The 15,777-nt window shown below is 43.9% G+C and overlaps 1 protein-coding gene across 17 annotated transcripts in view; it reads right to left on the bottom strand.

Moving 5' to 3' along the window:
• Positions 1–782: 782 nt before the first annotated feature.
• ADGRF5 (adhesion G protein-coupled receptor F5) overlaps positions 783–15,777 on the bottom strand; it is a 112,791-nt gene continuing 97,796 nt past the window's right edge. For 8 of the 17 annotated variants that reach the window (XM_086372019.1, XM_086372011.1, XM_086372016.1 and 5 more), the window contains 8 exons: positions 15,137–15,289; positions 13,008–13,216; positions 11,992–12,171; positions 7,428–8,813; positions 5,984–6,025; positions 5,048–5,107; positions 4,128–4,212; positions 783–2,037 (listed from right to left, as the gene is read on the bottom strand). In XM_086372019.1, coding sequence (XP_086228145.1) covers positions 1,958–2,037; positions 4,128–4,212; positions 5,048–5,107; positions 5,984–6,025; positions 7,428–8,813; positions 11,992–12,171; positions 13,008–13,216; positions 15,137–15,289 — 2,195 coding nt within the window. In that variant the 3' untranslated portion in view covers positions 783–1,957. Of the gene's footprint in view, positions 2,038–2,647; positions 2,715–4,127; positions 4,213–5,047; positions 5,108–5,983; positions 6,026–7,427; positions 8,814–11,991; positions 12,172–13,007; positions 13,217–15,136; positions 15,290–15,777 lie in introns of all 17 variants that reach the window. The other 9 variants (XM_086372023.1, XM_086372021.1, XM_086372013.1 and 6 more) reach the window with 2 other exon arrangements.

Consider the following 15,777-nt stretch of genomic DNA (forward strand, 5'->3'; position numbering starts at 1 on the left):
TCAGTTGATCATCCAGCCTAACCTCTGGCTCTGTCTTCTCAGTACCAACTTCTGCCCAAAGTTGATCATCCCCTGGAGAATTTTGAGCTTTATAATCATTTCCTTCAGGGATTTTAAATAATGAACTCTTCAGTTGGGATAATGATGTGACAATTTGCTGGCAAATGTGGGCATAGATATATATGTCACTTGTGAGTGTGTAGGAAACGGGAAAAAAAAGAGTTCATTTCCTTGAAACGTGACTGGGATTTCTGTCTGTCCGATCTCTCCCTTCTCATAAAGAAAAGAGAGATAGAGGTAGAATTTAATTAAAAATAAAAGGAAGTGATTTTAAACAGTAAAACTATTAAAAGAAAACTCTTTCAAACCTCAGCGAATAAATGGTAATTGAGTCTCAGCCTCTTTGGTCCTTTCTTCCTGATGGTTGGACCTGTTAGAGCCATCCTTATGAAGACCACACTGCCCATATTTTCAGAGAAGTCCCACATTTTTTATTTCATTATGGCCCCAGGGTCAGACTGTGATTTGGAATATTTGGTTGCTGTAGCTACAGCACATGGTAAACTTTGCTATGGATGTGATTTTAATAAATATTTATATTATATTTTTATGAAATGCACACACACACACACAGGTGAAACACACACAGCCACATAGTTCACAAACAATCTGCACCATCTGTTCATCAAGGTAAAGTGTCATTAGGAGCACAGACTAGCCAGCTGGAGAGCTTTTTCCAGAAGATTTCTAAGTAGTTAGAATAAATACCAATTAGACAGTAGAAAACTCTGAATGTATATTGGTCTGGGAACTTAGGAACTGGAAGAATTAACACAGAGAGACCTATACAGCACATCCAGGGCCTCTCAATCCATAGTAACTACAAAAATAATAATATACAACACTGTAAGATCATTCAAATCTTTTCTAGCATGCACAGAAAAGTACCTGGTTAAAGCTGTTAAATATAATTCATGACAGTTGGGAGGGTCTGTTTTCAGTGCAATATATCACATTTGGAAATGAATGGATAGACAAATATATATATTTTTGCTTATAAAAAGTGGAACAAACCAAAACCCAAGGCTGTTCTACTAAACTACTAATATTAAAAATGTAATCAGCAGGTGGTCAGCTGGGATCTAATCATCTAATCACACTTCCTCTGTCCATTCATTCCTCTTAGCTCCAACCTTAACACACAGTAACACGTATGTATGTGTTTAGCATCAGGAGAGTCATGTCTTCTGTGAAATTCTTGTAAATATCATCATTCACTTAAAAGCATCTTGATGATATAATTTCCTCCCTATTTTTTCATTGCCTTTTTTTTTTTTTCCTTTTTTGATCTCTGTTAGCTAAGAAAACACCAGGAAAATATTGAACTTTCTCCATGGCTAATTTTCAGTTTTCATTTTGGAGTCATTTTTCAGTGTTGCAGTAAAAGTATTGGGTCATTAACATAGAAATCTTAACATGTCGTCCTTCTGTTATTCTCTATATTTTTTCCTTGTAGTTTCCTCCATCCCTCTCTTCTTTCTTTCTTCCTCTCGTCCATCCTTCCTTCCTAGAATTCACTGAAGAGTTTCCTAAGTCCTGGCCTTTTACTTATTATTTTAATCAAAGCTTATCTTTGGGCCCAGGGTGTGAAAAGGAAAAATGTCCCTGAAATTCTATTTTACAATATAGACAGAGAAGTTGGCTTGAGTTTCAATTAAATACTATACACATTTGGTATCACACAAGAGACAGGGGTGGGGCAGCAACAGAAATGCAACAATTTCCTTTGGTCTGTCTTTACAAAAGAAAGCCTCTTCCCTCATAAAAAAAAGTCTCTTCAGCATCTGCTCCCAGAGGCCTGCGGAAAAAACATGTTACCCACGGCTTGGAAAGGATCTCTTTTGCAGAGCACATCCACTGTTTCCCAAGAGGTCCCATGGGCTGGATTTTCCTGTCCTTAGTTGAGCAATGAATAAGCACTGGATGTGTTTTCCAGGGATGAACTGGTTGTTTCCGGGGTGGAAACATTGTATGTTCCTGAAAAACACAACAGCAGCTCAGCTGAAGGTCACCGCTTCATGATCACTGGGGTGTGAATCTCTGCTGCTCGCCCAGGGGGCGCTCTACTCCAGGAGCCAGCTAAGCCATGCCTGGAAATGAACCCATGCCTGCCCTCCTCCCCAGACCCAGAAGTCCTGGAGAACAAACCAAGCTGTTCTCAAGCATGCGTGGCAGCCGATAAGACAAGCACTAACTACTTCACATCACACCAGCAGCCAGATTTCTACAGAGGACAGGGAGATCTTGACACGGGCAGCCCTCTGCATGCTGCCTCATGCAACAGCCTAGGGGACATCCATATGGAGGAACATCCCTGGTCCCCTTGGGTTGGTGTGACTTGGGGAAGCTCTCAGGAGGGGTCTGAGCCGGGGAAAGGGAGGAAAGTAAAAAAAGAGGAAATTGCAGGGGAAGAAGAGGCAGGACCAGGAAAGCAGCAGGAGTCAGGGGATAACAACAGGGGTAGCAGGGAGAACGGCCCGGGAGCAACGGCACAGACTGCTGCCAGCGTGGGGCGGGGGGAGGACAGAGCAGGCGAACAGTAGGGGCTGTGTGTTGGGCAGGGGAAGTGACACAGTGCCCACCCTACCATCAGATGGGCAGACTGCCACGGCTAACAGGGTTTCCATCATTGCCTGGGGGAGCCCTTGGGGCTGCTGACAACATAAACCAAAGTTATAGTGATTATGGAGCCCTCGAATAGGCCACCTTGGATCAGCATGAATGACCCTGAAAGGCTGAGTGGCAGCGGCCGGGAGACTCGGGCCCTAGGACCTCGGGATCTGGGCCCCAGCTCTTGATCTGACTGGTTCAGAAACAGGGAACACACTTCACTGGCCTTACATAATGTGTAACTCAGATTCTGTGGAATCATTTCATAGAGTTTTCACTGTTCTCGCTTTAATGCAAGTGCTAAACACCATCCGGGGCTTCCCAGGTGGCACTAATGACAAAGACCTGCCTGCCAATGCAGGAGACATAAGAGATACTGGTTTGATCCCTGGATCAGGAAGATCCCCTGCGGGAGGAAATGGCAACCCACTCCGGTATTCTTGCCTGGAGAATCCCATGGACAGAGGAGCCTGGTGAGCTACAGTCCATGCAGTCCCAAAGAGTTGGACACAGTGAAGCGACTTAGCACCACAAACACCATCCAGGGACAATGCCCGCCGAGGGGAAATGTTCTAACATATCCTGGATCTCGGATGATTTCACAACAGATCCAACAAAAAGTGAAGGTCCTCCAGTTTCATGAGTAAAACACCAAGCTGAAGCCCCAAATGCCAAGTTCTCCTGAGCTTTAATAAGTAATAGGCATTCCCCAAATTCATTCTTATCCAGAGAGCCATAGTCTGGAAGGCTTTCAACACATTTCATACATTTCTTCGTTTGTGAGATCTGTTCAGTTTGGAGGAGCTGGAAGGAATTCTAGTGCCTGTTTTCCCTGGCAGGAGGTGAGGAGTTGGGGTGACATGGGACAGGAGTTTCAGCTTGCCAGAACAGCTGAGGCCCACTGCCCAAAGTCATTCACATCCTTCATCTTATGTCTAAAGGGAGAAAATGTTCATTGCACATATCCCTAATAGAATAGCTAACTCGGGTGACCCCTCATATGTATGCAAGGATTTAAAAATGCCCATGTGTAAAACAAGAACACTCCAAAAAAAGAAGAAAAAAAAAAAAAGAAATGAAACTCACAGCGTGGGATGCTATGGTAGGATCCTCTAATTATTTTCTTCACTGTACCAGAACCCAGAACTATGACCTACCTACTCTTATATAACATGAATAGAACTTTGTGTTTGATTAGGATAGCAATTAACATACAGTTCCCATTTTTATGGTGGATATGGTTTTGATGTAGAGTTCTCTGCAGGCTGAAGGCAGTTGCCCTCTGTACCAACCTCCTGGTAGTTTGGGAAAATATAAGCAGTATTTAACCTCTGCCCCAAATAAAGCCACTGTGGGTCAATGTTATGAAGTAGACAGTTAGACACTAGGGGTGAGATTTCCCCCCGGGGCAAATATGTTTAGGTCAACCCAGGAAACATCTAGAGGACGCTACGTACCTGTTTTACCAAACAAATTGTTAAATCTTCTTGATATTGGAGAACTCATTGAAAATACAGGTGTAGATGAACCTATGGACGTTGACTAGAGAAGAAAAAAAAGAATTACAAAGTAAACATGTTAGTCCAAGGTCCTGTGTGAATCTGTAAGATGATTTGTTTGCTGCCCTCTCGTGGTCACTGCCTGCATTTTCATCTCACCTAAGGAGAGGGCCTGGATGAACCTGAATTTCTATTTCAGACAAATTAAGCGGGAAAGCCTACTGGTGACCATTAAGAATCTGCCTGCAATGCAGGAGGCTGGCTTCAATCCCTGGATCAGAAAGATCCCCTGGAGAAAGGAATGGCAACCTCCTCCAGTGTTCTTGCCTGGAGAATTCCATGGACAGAGGGGCCTGGTGGGCTTAAAGTTCTTGGGTGCCAAAGAGCTGGACACGACTGAGTGAATACCACTTTCAGTTTAAGCAGGAAAGCCACCTTTTGAAACACCGGAGTCTCGTCATAGGTATTAGGCAATTGACTTCCAAATACGTATTTTACTGTTTGATAAGGTTTATTATCTTCTGACATGTGAAAACAAATAGTTATTTTCCAAGAAGAACTACACAAAATTCATCATTATTCTTCAAATTGTGTTCTCAAGGCTCATAAATGGCCTTGAGTTTCCCCAGAAGATTGCTTCTCATGGAAATTTGGTCTTAACTTCCAGTTGATACTATCCGAGCTATTGGCCCCTATAACCCCTATTTTAAGATGTGGGGACAGCATCTAAATGCTAGTTCATTGCCATGGTTTTTTATTAAAAGGCAGAATCAGGTACAAAGCAAACACAGTGGAATAATCTGTAATTATTACACTACACTACAATTGGTAGTGGAGAGAGAGGGGTTTTTCAGAGTCTCTACAAAGAAACTATTTACCTTTGAGTGCTGTGAAGACCATTTTGACCGTGAATACTTATTCAGCAAGGCTTCCTGCACCTGCAGAGTTTAAGAGAAGCCACTGTCAAATGCTGAGAAGGGTTTGGAGAGAAAGGAAGCCTTCTATACTGTTGGTGGGAATGTAAATTGGTAACAGCCACTGTGGGGACCAGTGTGGAGGTCCCTTAAAAAACTAAGAACAGAGCTACCATATGACCCTGCAATCCCCCTCCTGGGCATATACCCAGAGAGCAGTACCGTCCAAAAGGATACATGCACACCAGTGTTCACTGTAGCACTGTTTACAATAGCCAAGACATGGAAGCAATCTAAATGTCCATCGATAGAGGAATGGATAAAGAAGATGTGGCACATATATACAGTGGAATATTACTCAGCCATTAAAGATAATGAAATAATGCCATTTGAAGTAACGTGAATGGACCTAGAGATGGTCATACTGAGCGAAGTAAGTCAGAGAAGGAGAAGTACTGTGTGGCATCTCTCATATGTGGAATCTAAAAAGAAATGATCAAATGAACTTATTCACAAAACAGAAACAGACTCACAGATTTAAAGAAAGAACTTACGGTTGTCAGGAGGGGAGAGTGGGGGGAAGGGATAGTTAGGAAGTTTGGGATCAACATGTATACACTGCTGTGTTTAAAATGAATAACCGACAGGGTCCTACTCTATAGCACAGGGAACTCTGCTCAATGTTATGTAGCAGCCTGGATGGGAGGGGAGTTTGGGGGAGAATGGATACATGCACATGTAGGGCTGAGTCCCTTCACTGTTCACCTGAAACTATCACAACATTGTTAATCAGCTCTATTCCGATATAAAATGAAAAGGTTAAAAAAAAGAGGCCATTGTCAACCTAACATGTCATGGTTCGTTAGACTTTTCTAGGAGGATGACTGTTATGGTTCTTACCTTCTGATCCCAGAGGCATCCAAAGAGTAAAATGAATAATCCCTGAAAAAAATTAGAAAGAAGTGCATTTTAATCATATTATTTACTAATCATATTCTTGTCTAGCAAAATAGGAAATATTGTTCACATAGCATAGGATTTGTAAGCTACTTCTTTCTACAGCTGCATTTATGGTCAAGTAGATGACAATGATGTAGCAGGTTCACACCAAGGGACCTTCAATGTTATAATGTTATAAGGATATTTTCAATTTCCCTATTTCCACCCAATTATAAGCTGGAGGTCCTGCTGGTTATGTTATTAAACATGCCTCTTATGTCTACAGTAGCCCTCATAGTTGTAATGGGAACATAGGGCATGAGGTAGAATAATCAGTACCTCCTAGTCAAGTCATCATTAGACGTGAGCCTTAGAGTTTGGAGTAGCAGGATTTGCGTGGTCTTGGCATGAGCATCTAGGGTGATGTCTCAGCATGACCTCCAGATGCCCTGCCTACTCACCAGCACATGGGAGCCTAGGGTTACCATTCATCTATTGGTCAAATCACAATCAAGCATCCCCTCCTTGTGCTCCAAAGGCTTGTTAAAGCCCTCCCAACAATGTGACTTGTATTATAATTAGTTTTGCACTGCTGGAGAGCAAAGGGAATGTCTTTTACATTTTCATATAATGAAAGTGAAGTTGCTCAGTCGTGTCCAACTCTTTGCAACCCCATGAACTGTAGCCTGCCAGGCTCCTCTGCCCATGGGATTGTCCTGGCAAGAATACTGGAGTGGGTTGCCATTTCCTTCTTCAGGGGATCTTCCTGACCCAGGGATCAAACCCAGGTCTGCTGCAATGCAGGCAGACTTACCATCTAAGCTACCAAGGAAGCCCATTCATATAATGAATGGAGCAGAATTCTTTCAGCCTTCAGCAAATGTTACCTGAGAACCTACTATGTGGTATCAAGCATTTACTTCATTTGTCGAGGTTACCCAACTTCTAGCCTGTTCCAAGGTCTTTGCTGGAACTAGGGAGGTACTGATAAGTAAGAGAGGTGCTTCCACCTCACCAAGGCAGAGTGCATTTAATGCTTGTGGAAATTAACTGGAAAGGCTGTTTGGTTTAATGGTGGTATTTGCGTTTAGGATATAATAGATGGCATCAAGATAACATTGGATAAATAGCAGAATCCAGTGTAGGGGAGGGACTTTCCTCCCATGTACATCATCAAGGCACTTAGCAGGAGGCACATATGCAACTAGACTATAATGCAGGTGATAAGAGGTGTGAGGTTCCATGGGAGCAGAGGAACGTGCCTTTTCTCTTGCACTGAGTTCTTGCCATTACTGTTCTTTAGGGCCAGGGCTGCCTCTGAACTCAAACCCTTCCTCATTCCTCCCCTTGTTTGTGTTTCTACCATTGCAGATCCTGGCTGAGAGCGCTGCCCTGCAGAGCATACCTGGAAGGCATTGAGGAGGGTGAACACAATGTGGAACACAGCGTTGCTCCCCTGGAACACGGTGGCCAGCCCGAAACCCCAGGTGAGCCCCAAGAGCGGCGTGAGGACCCCAATGCTCTTGGCGACCTGGAACAGGCTGCTCTTCTCCTGCTTGCTCGGCTTGTCCCCGACGGAAGGCCTCAGGATCTTGGTGATGACCACGACCGTGATGGTCATGTTTACCACCACGATGATCAGGGCCGGGATGACGAAGGCCAGCAGAGCTTTGGTGTCCTCCCAGTTGAGCCAGCAGGCGTTCTTCCTCATGTAGACCTCCCGGGGCTGGGTGGCCCCCACTGTGATGATGGAGATGACCAGAGGGCAGCCGTACCCCAGAGAAAAGGCGATCGTCTTCTGAATGGACTTGCTCGTGTCGTGTAGAATGAAAACCAGGCGGTAGAAGAGCATGAGCCCCAGGGTCAGCATCCAGAAGAAGACACTGAGGTAGAAGAAGTGGACGAAGAAGGTGGCGGCCACACAGGCCGTCTCGTTGAGCGGGAAGCGATGGTCGTGGATGGCGGCGGCCACGATGAACCAGACGTCGGCCACCAGCAGGGAAGCAGTGATGTTGACGATGCAGATGTGGCGCATGGAGGAGGTCCGGTTCTTGGTCACCGATTTCCATACCACGGCCTCCACGACGAGGCAGGCTGCTAAGCTCAAGATGGAAAAGCATAGCCCAATGTAGGAAATGATATCCAGCAGGATTTTCAGGAGAGAATCGGGGTCTGGGGAGTCGGGGGACATGAGGATGGAGAAGGAGGTGAGGTGTTCACAGCTGCAGGACACGCTGTCCTCAGTGACCTCTTTCACATAGCACCCACTGCTGTCCCACCCCCCGGTGTGGTTGGCGAGGTTGAAGTTCCAGAAGACACACTGCGGTATCCCGCCCAAAGGGTGGTTGTTTTTGAAAGTCATCAGAATCCTGAATGGTGTGGTTATGCTGCGGCTGACGGTGGTGGTCATCACCAAGCTGTTGGCAAAGTTCTGTCCCGGAACATCCCTGTCGAGGATGGTTTTGAGAGTTGGGAAAGCCACAGTGACAACAAATGAATCTGGCTGCAGGTGTTCCAGCTGGCATCCATTGATGGTCACGTTGCCCCAGAGGTCAGAGTCCAAGAAAATAAAACTCTGCCTGTACGATTGGGGGTGGCCAGGTTTTATGACCATGCTCTTCATCTGCACGTTAGGTTGGGAGATGGTGCTGTCTTCTGCTCGTAAAACTCGGGAAAATCTTTCCACTGAATCCAATAGCTGTGAGCTATAATTGGTTTTTTGCTGCTGTGACATCTTCCAGGTATTCAAGGCAGACTTGCCAAGGATGATATTGACCGTGGAGAGGACGTGCTGTAATTGACAAGGCATGGGATCAAACCAACTGAATGTTTTCAATCATAAAAGAGAGAGAGAAAAAAAAAAAAAAGAACATCTCCTTGGAAACTGGTTAAGTGGGTACATGCAAGCATGCATGCTCATTTGCTAAGTCATGTCAGACTCTTTTGCAACCCCATGGACTGCAGGCCACCAGGCTCCTCTGTCCATGGGATTTCCCAGACAAGAGAACTGGAGTGGATTGCCATTTCCTCCTCCAGAGGATCTCTCTGACCTAGGAATGGAAACCGAGTCTCCAGTGTCTCCTGCACTGGCAGGTGGATTCTTTACCACTGAGCCACCTTGGAAGCTCTAAGTGGGTACAGGGAAAAAGAAAAGAGAAGGGGGAAGTGCAGCATCACAGGCTGAGGGGACAATGATCCACCTTCTTATGGGAAAAATTAGCAGAGGATGGGCCCCCCAACTTCAAGACTTTGTGAAATGTTTAGCAATCGTGATGGTGAGAACCACCCTTAAAACTCACTAAAGTCGACTCAGTAGGCTGGCAGAGATGTTTATTAATTGCTTTATGTTTTATTTTATTTTAAATCTCAAGCCAGTAAAGGCTTTTGGGATGGGTGGTATTTCACCAGAAAGGGTGAGGGAGTCTTGGAAGACCCTCTCAAATGCTGAGCATCAAATAAGACACGTGAGTGTTGTTAAAGGCACCTTTCTTTTTTGCTCGACATTTTGATTCTCTCTCCCATACACTGGGAATTGTCATTTGTGGCTTATCTCCATGGAGAGAAGTGGCTTCTCTCTGCCCTTCTTCGTGTGGTTCTCTTCTCTGAAATGATGAGCCCTGGAGTTAGTTGAACAGTGGCCCCAAAATGACTTGTCTTAATTCCCAAACTCTGTGAATGTGACCTGATTTGGAGAAAGGGTCTTGGTAGATGTTATTAAGGATCTTGAGAGAAAAATCACCCTGGATTACTTGGGTAGGCCCTAAATCCAGTGACAAGTATCCTTAAAAGAGACAGAAGAGGAGGAGCTAAATGGAGAAAATGAGTCATGTGAGGACAAAGTCGGAGGTTGGAATGAGGCAGCCACAAGTCAAAGAATGCCTGGAGCTACTAGAAGCTGGGAAGTGAACGTGATAGTCATTCAGACTTGCCTGACTCTGTACAGCCCCACGGACTGTCGCCTGCCCGCTCCTCTGTCCATGGGATTCTCCAGACAAGAATACTGCAGTGGGTAGTGATTCCCTTCTCCAGGGATCTTCCTGACCCAGGGATTGCACCTGGGTCTCCTGCATTGGCAGGCTGATTTTTTTTACCATCTGAGCCACCAGGAAAGCTCACTAGAAGCTAGAAGAGGGGATCAAAGATTCTTCCCTAGAGCCTTCAGAGGAAACATGGTCCCCAGACACCTTGATTTCAGGCTTCTAGCCTCAAGGAGCGTGAGAGAGGACATTTCTGTCATTGTAAGCCACCCAGTTTACAGCGGTTTGTTAGAACAGCCCTTGCAGATCTGTATAAGCTCCTTGGACTCTTGTAACCCAGGCTGCTTGCCGGTTGCCTCTGGTTGGGTTTGTCCAGTGAGAAACATCAGCAGGAGGTGGGATGATGAGAGAAGAAAGAAGCTGAGATCTGTTTTTCCTGCATCCTCATTTCTTCTGTCAGCATATCTTTGGTATAGTTATGTCCTTCCAATACTACAGCTCCTGCTCAGTGATCCCTCCTCCAAAGTTATGGGTGCACTATTTCCCTGCTTTCCCTGTTAATCCTCAAGGTAGTAAAGGTTTCTAAATGTTTCTGGTCTCTGGTTGCCTCACACTTTTTAAAAAATTCCTAGTTTTACCTCTGTAAGTATCCCTTCGCTAAAGTATCTTCATTTGAACTCTGGTGGGTGAATTCTTTACTCTTAGAACACTGATTACTGGAAAAAAAAAAAAAAAGGAACCTTCTTACACTGTTGTTGGGAATGTAGATTGATATAGGCAGAATGGAAAGTTGTATGGAGGTTCCTTCAAACACTAAGAATAGAACTATCATTTGATCCAGCAATTCCACTCCTGGGCATATACCCAGACAAAACCATCATTCAAAAAGATAAATACACCTCAATGTTAATTGCAACACTATTTACAATAGCCAAGACATGGAAGCAACCTAAATGTCCATCAACAGAGGAACAGATAAATATGTAGCATATATATTCAATAGAATATTACTCAGCCATAAAAAGGAAGGTAATTGTGTCATTTGAAGAAATGTGGATGGGACTCAAAGACTGTCACACAAAGTGAAGTAAGTCAGAAAGAGAAAAACAAATATTGTACATTAACACATATATGTGGAATACAGAAAAATGGTATAGATAATCTTATTTTCAAAGCAGAAACAGAGAACAAACATATGGATACCAAGAGGTAAAAGGGGAGTGGGATGAATTGGGAGATTGAGATTGACATACATACACTATTACATGTAAAACAGATGGCTAATTAGACCTATTGTACAGCCCAGGGAACCCTACTCAGTGCTCTGTGGTAACAGAAGTGGGGAAAGTGAAAGTGAAAGTCGCTCAGTCATGTCTGACTCTTTGTGACCCCATGGACTATATAGCCTATGGAATTCTCCAGGCCAGAATACTGGAGTGGGCAGCCTTTCCCTTCTCCAGGGCATCTTCCCAACCCAGGGATGGAACCCAGGTCTCCCACATTGCAGGTGGATTCTTTCCCAGCTGAGCCACAAGGGAAGCCCCAACTGAAGTGGGAAGGAAATCCAAAAAAGAGGGGATATATGAATATGTATAGCTGCTTTACTCTGCTGTGCAGCAGAAATGAACACAACACTGTAAAGCAACTATACTCCAATTAAAAAAAATAAAGAACACTGATTGCTTCAAAGGTCACGTTTGGTGAGAGACTGTTGAGAATCCCACCTTGTACATATTCTGAAAACCTTTCATTCCTAGTTTTCTTAGAAAGCAGGTAAGAATTCATTCTCTATTAATGAAGAAACTAATGAGATTCTTTAAAAAGTCATCTTAAGATCCCAAGATATACACGCACATGCTAAAAGCCAGAGCTGGCAAGGCGCTGCTTAGGAAAAGAGAGAATTTGCAGTGGAGAGAACTTATGTTTCTTGACCCCAAGTGCTGAGGGATGAAGAGATGAGAAGCCAGACTCCTGTAAGACGAACAAACTCACCGTCATCATTTCTGAATTCACTTGGGTTGGAACTGTTGAGAACAGGTCCAGGATGTTAATAATAGCTCCCAGGGTCCCAGAAAATGAGTCGACTTCAAGTTTCACTTGCTTTGTGCTAATGGAAAGATTCCCTAGGTAGGACGGGAGCTTCTCGTCCTGGGTGGGGCTCTTAACCAAAGCCTAAGAACAAAAAAGCCAACACAATCAGACAAAAAAAAAAAAAAAATTGCAACTGATTTATTGTAACTTATGGAATTTGAGGACTCTTGAATTCTCAGCAACATAAGCATGAGAGGTGAAAGTATTTATTTTGATGAAATGAAACATATGTCCTCGCCACATGGCACTCACTTCTACTCTAGGTAAGAGAGGTCAGCTAGCCCCTTCTAGGACTATAGATGACTTGTAAGGATAAAGGAAGTCTCAGACGTGTAAAAGCATAAAGCCCAATTTTTTTTTTCCTATTGATGAACCTTACTTTTAAAAAAATTAATTTATTTTTTTCGGCTGTGCTGGGTCTTCATTGCAGTGTATGGGCTTAGTTGCCTAGTGGCGTGTGGGATCTTAGTTCCCCCGACCAGGGATTGAGCCTGCGTCCCCTGCATTGGAAGGAGGATTCTTAACCACTGAACCACCAGGGAAGTCCATAAATCTTACTTTTTATTTTGCTTTCTTTCTGAAAAGATTAGAACTATTAGCTTGATATAAAAATTCTTCAAAGGAGCACATTTAGAGGGGATGACTTCACCAACATGACTTTTATCATTGAGCTAACAGAAACCAAGGTGAAGGCGCACAGCTGGTCCTAGGGCAGAACGCACATTGTGTTGCCTCTCTATTGGTATTCACGCAAAATATTAAGCATGTCTAGAGTTGCATCTTATTCGGAAATAAACAAGTGTAGCTTTGAGAGCAACACAAAGCAGCTCAAAGTCCATTTTCCTAAGTGCTGAGAAATAGGCTCAGCTAAACATAGCTCCCCACCAAGAGCTCAGAGTCAAGGGTTTAAAGATCACCTTGGCCAGCTGGAGCAGAGCATTTATTGGAGCAGAGATGCAGTCATTTCTCTCAATCTGCCACTGGGAGCCCACGCATCTATAAGTTATGATCCCTCCAATAGGACTCTCACGGCTTCTGGTAATGTTCGAGAATTGGCAAAGCTTCTGGATGACTTTCCCAGGCTCCCCAACACCTAGGATAGGATCCTGGCAAGTGATGCTCTCCCCTGCATTGGAAACGTGGATATAAAAGGCACAGTTGAAAAGAGGAGAAAAGATAGTTGAAACAGGACCAGGCTTAGGTGGCGTTTTGATATTTGAACTCATCTTCTTCACTTTCAGTGACCTTTTCCGAGTTTCCACACAGATCTGATTCTAATTTGCACTGGCTTTTCCTCTAAGCCTCATTCCCACCTCCAATCTCCAGGAATTTTCTCTTTGCTGCCTGTAAAATCTAAGCGATGAAAATAACAAGAGCTTAATGTGTACTCATCCAGATAAAAGATATGCAGGTGACCATGAGTGTTAGGGATGCATGGGATCTTCATGCATGGGATTCTCAACTCTGATGCTTAAGAATCACCAGAGGAGCCTTGGAAATACCAATGTCCAGGCTCACTCCAGTCCAAGTAGATCAGAACCTCTCAGGCTGAAATTCAAGCTTCAGCAGTTTTTAAAGCCTGCTTGTGATTCCTGGGTGCAGCCAAGGATAAGAGGCACCATTTTAATCTAAAGCTATAATTAGCAGTAGGAATTCTAGGCACCCATGACCTGAATATTCTAGACAATATTTATAAGCATTTATTCCTTCTGGTTTCCCTTAAGGATGACTTCCCTTTTCCTCTACCTAAGACCAGACTTCATTGGAAAATGGCATTTGTTGCAGAATCTCCATCTCCAGGGAACTTGGGACTCTCTGATGAGCAGAAACACCTCCCCATCATCTTTTAGCATTTATTGAGTTCCCAGCCACTGTAGAAAAATCTTAAAACACCTAAGTAATTTTCTATTGGGAAAGGGCTGAGGAATCAGAGTTTGCAAGAAGAACAAAGAAGAGAACAAAGGTAAGTGAATAAAACATGATGGCACCTGGGCTAAGACGGGAGGACAGAGGAGAAGTGACCTTGGCTGCCCTCTGGAAAAGGTGTGCTTGGTGGGGTCAAGGGATGGTGACTCAGAGATACAGGGAGCTCTTCATTGCTTCCTACTTTGGTGTCTGGGCCTCAGATACCAACACCTATGAGAAGGACCAAAAATCCCTCAATAAACTCAAACAGGCTTGGTAACAGAGGCATAGATCCTTCAGACATCATGGGGTTTTTTATAGAGACGATTTATGGGGCCAGGGGATTGCTTATGATGCAGACCCAGGAGTATCTTTTTACCTTAAAAAATAGTATATGAGGTGGCATTGGCTCAGCGATAACAAAGGATGGGAAAGACAGTTTCTGATGTTTTATTATTTTTAAGATATTTTGATGTGGAACATAAATTTATTATGGTATTGATTCTGTCTCATATTTTGGTTTTTTGACCCTGAGGCATGTGGGATCCTAGCTTCTCAACCAGGGATGGAACCCACACCCCCTACATTGGAAGGTGAAGTCTTACCCATTGGACTGCCAGGGAAGTCCCTCTGATTCTTTTTCTGTAGCTCTGGGAAACAGTGCTGATGGGGGCATATAGTAGACTGGATATTTGAACTTTGCTGAAAGTCTGTAACTTTGCTGAAAGTTCAAAGTGGCCTCAGCCCCATACAAACACCATCCACTCTTAACTGGTGAGGGCAGGGCTTCAACTCTCAGAATCAATGGGTATATGGCTTTATCTGCCGAGCTTTGTTAATTTCTTCCCACCTAATCACTACCAGAGTTAATCAGATAGCCTCTTCTAGCCACCCACAACCGTCTCTAGAGCAGAACTTACCCCATTACATGTGATAACATTTTAAAATCACATGTATCTCTCTCTTAGATGTGAGGCCAAGAAACATAGCTTATTTCTTTTCAATCCCCCATGCTTAGCTCAAGTCTTGCCACATGAAAGAGATTAACACACATTTATTGATGGATGAATGAGGGAGTGAATCAATAAATGAATCTCTGCCCATGACTGTAACATTTTAAAATAATTAAAAGTGCTCTCACCAGGAACCAGGTTAAGCTTCATAGACGGGCTCTGGACTGAATTATTAGCGGCATTGGCAAAGTGACAGAACACATCCACATTTTCTGGACAGGAAACCGAGTCTGCCACGAAATGGTGTTTGTAGCACACTTGCTTTTCATTAACTTCTTTTACTAAAATAAAATCAAAGAATGAAGTCACAACATAAGTATTCAAAGCACGGATTTTGTTAAAAATCATCCAACGTGGATAAACTTGTTCAAACTGTTTTCAAGATTATGTGCCACATTCATCTTTTATGTGGTTCGCAAAATGCCACTAGCCTAGAAGTAACTAAGCCTGCACTGGCATGCATGCTGGCCAAAACCTTACCTCCACCATTCATGGCTCCAAGTCTATGCCCACCCAGTTTCGGACCATCAGAATGCTTTCTCAGCATCCTTCTATCTACTGAAACCCCATCACGCTCTGCACTTTTATCCTATCCTGCTTTCATCGCATTTGCTTAGAGGTCACCCAAGGAGAAGACCTGGAGAAGGAATCAGTTACCTCCTCCAGTATTCTGGCCTGGAAAATTTCACAGACTGTATAGTCCATGGGGTCACATAGAGTTGGACATGACTGAGCGACTTTCACACTTCACTAAAGGAAAAGAGGGTGT

This window comes from Bos grunniens, chromosome 23, assembly GCF_055505025.1.
Source record: "Bos grunniens cultivar Pamir isolate PY7600 chromosome 23, Bosgru_T2T1.0, whole genome shotgun sequence".
NCBI classification, from domain to species: Eukaryota; Metazoa; Chordata; class Mammalia; order Artiodactyla; family Bovidae; genus Bos; species Bos grunniens.